At 36.4% G+C, this 5241-nt stretch overlaps 1 protein-coding gene across 1 annotated transcript; it reads left to right on the top strand.

Annotated features, from left to right (window-relative positions):
* Window positions 1-2414: 2414 nt before the first annotated feature.
* On the top strand, window positions 2415-4383 carry LOC132308239 (ethylene-responsive transcription factor CRF2-like). Its single transcript, XM_059806259.1, has one exon. It carries the CDS (start codon window positions 3019-3021, stop codon window positions 4033-4035), a length of 1017 nt encoding a protein of 338 aa, XP_059662242.1. The 5' UTR covers window positions 2415-3018; the 3' UTR covers window positions 4036-4383.
* The last annotated feature ends 858 nt before the right edge of the window (window positions 4384-5241 follow it).

Genomic DNA, 5241 nt, shown 5'->3' with positions numbered 1-5241 from the left:
TTATATATTCTTGTTATTCATGTCCACCCACATTCATACAATTTTCTGAGTCCGCCACTCAGTAGATGAACATGGCAGCTCAAATGAAACCAATGTCTTCAAGTTTTGACATTGAATTAGTATTGGATTGTTTGTTAATTGATTGTAATGTGTTTGTGTGTGTGTGTGTGTGTAGGGGTGAAATGGGAAAGCTGAAAGTAGATGGCCGTTGGATCTGATTAAAAAAGAGAGAGAGAAGAAGAAGGGCAATTAGTGAAAGAAACAAGTAGAGTCGGCTTGTTTGTTTGATGTGTCGTTGAGGAACGTTTGGATCTACTGACATCAAATCGCTCCAATAACCTTGGGCCGGCCCATGTTGCCGCTACAAAATCTCACACCAATGAGTTGAATTTACTGTATTGTCCCTTTGTACTTTTATGTTTGTTAACTTGGGTTACCTCTGGTTCCTCTATTTTGAAACATATTTGTCCTCGAAATGTTTTCGACTTCATCTTGAGTTAAGAAACTTATAGAAAACAACGTTTTCATTTTGACATTATTTAAGAACACAATAATATCATTAAAATTTGAGCTTTCTTTTGTTTCTATTTGCTCAATAACTATAAATATAGAAAACATTTATCAAAGAATTACAAAAACGGTTTCCTAAAATTTTGCAACCAAACAAAATTGTGAATTACTTACCCAAAATTAAAAAGAATTAAATTATTTTCCGTTTTTCAATTATCTGATAATAAAATAAAAAAACCGTTGCCCAAAAAAAGTTAACCAAACAATTTCGTTATTTCTGACAATTTTTATCAAGGAAAACATAATTTTGAGTCAATAACATGTTTTAACAAAAACACCTCTTACAAGTTTTTTCATTACTTTCCTGTAATGTTCAGAAACATTGAATTGACGCGCTGATTTGATATTTTCAAATGTAACATTATTTATTTAAATACCGAGTTCGTCAATTTAGAACTTTTTCTATTAATTTTTTATTTTTTTTTATTTTTTTATTTTTTTGATGAAATATTTAGAATATGAATTTAATGTGGTAGAAAGATGAGTCCAACAGTTGTCTGACAGAGGCATCATTAGCTCATTATAATGATTATTGATTGTAAACACCTAAATGTTTTTACATTTTGAATGAAGATGGCAGTAGTAATTAATGGTGAATACCTACTATCAATTATGTTATTAAGGGGTTGGCCGCTGGAGAAATTATGAAGAACTATCAATAACTCAGTTAATACAAGCCAATTTCTATTTGTCCATTGAATAACATTGTTCCTTGTTTCTCTGTCTTCATGTCTCTTTACAATTGTTTTATGTTATCAGAAGAAAAAAACCCTTTTATTACAAAAGTTATGAGTAATTCATATTTAATCACCTAATTAAAATATATATTATATGATTTATATATATTTTTTAAGAGAGCATTATTTTTCAAATAATTAAAACAAGAACGACTTATTTTATTTTCCTAATCTGTATTTAAAACAATCACCTCTTATTTTATTTTCCTAATCTGTATTTTTGTTCGCGTTCTAACTTTTTTTATAGGGTTTAGGAGGTTGTAGCTCGAGCTAGAAACCCATTTTTAATTTATGATTATTTATAATCAATCATAGCAAAATAATGAGTGAGGCTTATCCTATTTTTGATTAACTTGTATTAGACTGACTATTAAAGTGAAATTTATGTGAATGAATATTTTGGATGTCCGCTAACTTTGTATTTTACACTATTTATAGAAATGAATGGAATCCAAGAGATACCAGACAAATAATATGGACTATACTATATATAGTGTCAAATTCCTATTTAACAACTAAAGAGTTCAACAGTAAGAAATTACTGGTAACAAGTAAAAGTAAAAGTAAAAAATAATAACAAAGCAAAACGGCCACCATGGTAAAACACGCAAGATTTAAAAGTAGTTGTAATTAAGAAAGTTTAAACGGTAATTTAATTTAAATGTAATAAAATCAGAAGTTACATGTATATTTAAGTAAAAGTAGACTGACTAACCACTTATTTGACTGACTTTAATTAACCCCAACCGGTCCTCCGATAGTCACGTGACCTGAATCCCAGATTCCGAGAGAGCAAAATCTTTTGCTAGGTCAGCAACAAATCCCGTTCCTAAAATTTTACCCCGTTTGCCGGGTCCACATTGCCACGTGTCGAAATCAAACGTCTCCATCCGATGCGGCGCCTCGTCAAAAATATCTCCAAACCTCCTTCGAATCTCAACCTCAACCCGTGTGTTATCCGGTTCGACCCGGCCTGATTAGCGTCCCTTGATTAATCATTTTTTTGAAGTCGCATTCACTTTTGAAATTTTAAAATTAATAAAGAAGGAGTAAATATTACTATAATTTACCGACTTGGTCTATGCGATCCTATAAAACAGCAATTTCAGTAGCAGTTTTGGTCTCCACCGTAACTGGACTACTATCTCTCACTGTTTTTTCCTTCTCTCTACACTCCTCGTCTCTCAATCGTTTTCTTTCCCTTTCTCGGAGATTTTCTCGAGAAAAAAACCACCGGAAAGAGCTAGGATTTGAAGTTGAACTCCCTAAAAATACTTTTGGGTACTGAAGCGACTAACGAAGCTTCGAAGAGCGGTGATTACGGACTTATTCTCTTTCCTTTTCCGGTGAAAAGGTGGGTCTACTCACTTATTTTCCTGGGAAAATTTCACTTTCCCTTTCTCCCCCTACCTACAATTTATACTGTCTTTCCATATGTATAATCAGTCGCACACCTTATCTTCGCTTTTAGCTCTCTCTTTCCTTTTCCCTCTTCTTTTTCTGTAACTTTCCTTGAAACTTCTTGTCTTTTTATTCACACTCCGTTTTCAAGCTTCCCTTTAGCGCTCTCTCTCTCTCCCAAAACACATACTCTCTCTCTTTATTCTCCTCACTCTCAAAGGAATCTCTTCTTTTTTTCACGACCCCATTTCAGGCTCACTCTACTCTCTGCCTTTTGATTTCAATGCGAATTTGAGAAGTGTGTAGAGATATGGAACGAAGTATGTTGGCTCCAGTGAAGTACAGTGAACACCGGAAGCAAACTACGATGCTCAGGCCGTCGACAGCCGGAGTCACCGTCGGCCGGAAGAAACTGCCGGAAATGAGTTCCGGCGGAGGACCCAAGGTAGTGAGGATATCGGTAACCGACGGTGACGCCACGGACTCGTCGAGTGACGAAGACGACGGACTCTTTCGCCGTCAGAGAGTCAAGAAGTTTGTCAACGAAGTCAGAATCGAGTCGTCGTGTTCCAGAGATAACGGAAACGGAAATGTTAACGGCGTTTGGAAGAGTAGCCGGAAGAAGACTGCCGGAAAAGCACAGTCTTCGGCGAAACGGCTGAAGGTGGACTCCGGCCAGAAGTTTCGAGGCGTACGGCAACGACCTTGGGGGAAATGGGCGGCGGAGATCAGAGATCCGCTGCGACGTGTACGGCTGTGGTTAGGCACATACGACACGGCCGAAGAGGCGGCTATGGTGTACGACAACGCGGCGATTCAGCTGCGTGGACCCGACGCGCTCACCAACTTCGCCACACCTCCGGCTAAAACCGTCCCGACGGTGCCGGAAATCAACCTGGCGCCGACGTGCTCCGGCAACAACTCCGGCGACGAGTCTCACAACAACCTCTGCTCTCCGAAGTCTGTGCTTCGCTTTTCTTCTTCTTCCAACGAAGAAGAAGCTGAGTCGACTCAGAGTCAACCAAATGACGCCATCACCCATTCCATCGCAGATACTCGCGACGACATCTCAGTGTGTGAGAACTTCTCGGATTTCTCAGCCTTCGATAAGCTATATCCCGACGACTTCTTTGATTTTCAGAAACCGATACTGGATTTGTTTGACGAAACGGGTTTAGGGAAGAGCATTTTCAGTGAAGAAACGGCCTACGATATGTTTATCGGGTCGGTTGATGGTTTCGGGGCTGATTCATCGGCGTGTATGGTCGACGATTACTTCCAAGACTTCGGCGATATATTTGGAACAGAGCCTCTCGTCGCTCTTTGAGAATCGAAACAACATCGTATTATCGTTAAGAAAGACGATGATTCTCTTCTCGCCTTGGTTGCTGATTCCTCGGCAGATTTTGAATCGGCGGGAATGAAATATCGGATTGGATTTTTGTTTTTTTTTGTTTTAAATTAAATTTCTAGTTTTTATCATTTGTTAATTATATATAAATTGTAAACAACTCCGTTACTTTAACGGTGACGGACGAGGTATTCAATACATGTTCTTTTTTTTCTTTTTTCTTTTTTTTGTTCTATGGATTAGGTGAAAGTATGAAATGTAATGAACGCCTAGCGCAGCATACATGTGCTACATAAACAAATTGCGCACTCTTATTTCGGTTCATGATCCTCTTTATGTACAATGGATTTCTATATATATATGTGTGTGTGTGTGCACACACACACGCGTATGTGTGTGTTATGTTTCATCTTATTAATTCAAATTGGTTATTGAAAATTTCATTTGGTAACGAGTTGATTTGAGAAGATAGGGCAATGACAAACTCAAATTGAATTGAAAAGTTGATTGTAACCTTTGAATTTTTCTTTATGTTTATGAATGTAAATAGGGTGTGAATTATTTTGGTGAGGGACATTTAAAGTAAGCTTTTAGGTTCATGTGTGAGAAGATGTTAATCATTTGGCATGATCCGGGGATAAATATGGACCGTTCATCTCATTTACATTATACGAGCACAGAAGGGTATCTTGTGCTTCGACCACTTGCACTTTTGCACATAGTTGCATCCTACTCATCACCGGGGCTTTACAAGTATTCATGTATGAGATTATTTATGAGTACTTTAGGTACTATAACAATATTTCATGTTCCAAGCATGAAACTTATATCTAATTTTTCCTTTGATTATAAACTTATATCTGATTTTTCATTTGATTTGTGTGTTTAAAGGGACTTCAATTACTAAGAAGATACTATTGAATTATTACTCTTAATTACCACCTACGAAAAAAAAAAAAAAAAAAATGACCTAAGATAAAGATACTGGTAATGTTAATAAATCTAAGGACAAAGTATACTAAACCTCCTCTTCCCCCAACTATCCAAGAGGGTTAAAAGAGTAAATATTTGGATCAAAATAACCTTATTGTTGTTTTATTTGAATTATAATTCGTCCGATACCGAGTATTCATTTTGATTTTTTTTTTTTTTTTTAATAGTGAGTCTATAAAAAATGAAAAT

This window comes from Cornus florida, unplaced genomic scaffold (assembly GCF_030987335.1).
Source record: "Cornus florida cultivar Cherokee Brave unplaced genomic scaffold, ASM3098733v1 CherokeeBrave_3.0.0_Hap2_Chr05, whole genome shotgun sequence".
Lineage (NCBI taxonomy): Eukaryota > Viridiplantae > Streptophyta > Magnoliopsida > Cornales > Cornaceae > Cornus > Cornus florida.
Note: the sequence above shows the minus strand (reverse complement) of the source record. Positions and strands in the feature narration are given on the sequence as shown.

Coding starts and splice junctions, on each gene's coding strand:
- LOC132308239 (XM_059806259.1), top strand. CDS start 3,019: ATGGAACGAAGTATGTTGGCTCCAGTGAAGTACAGTGAACACCGGAAG.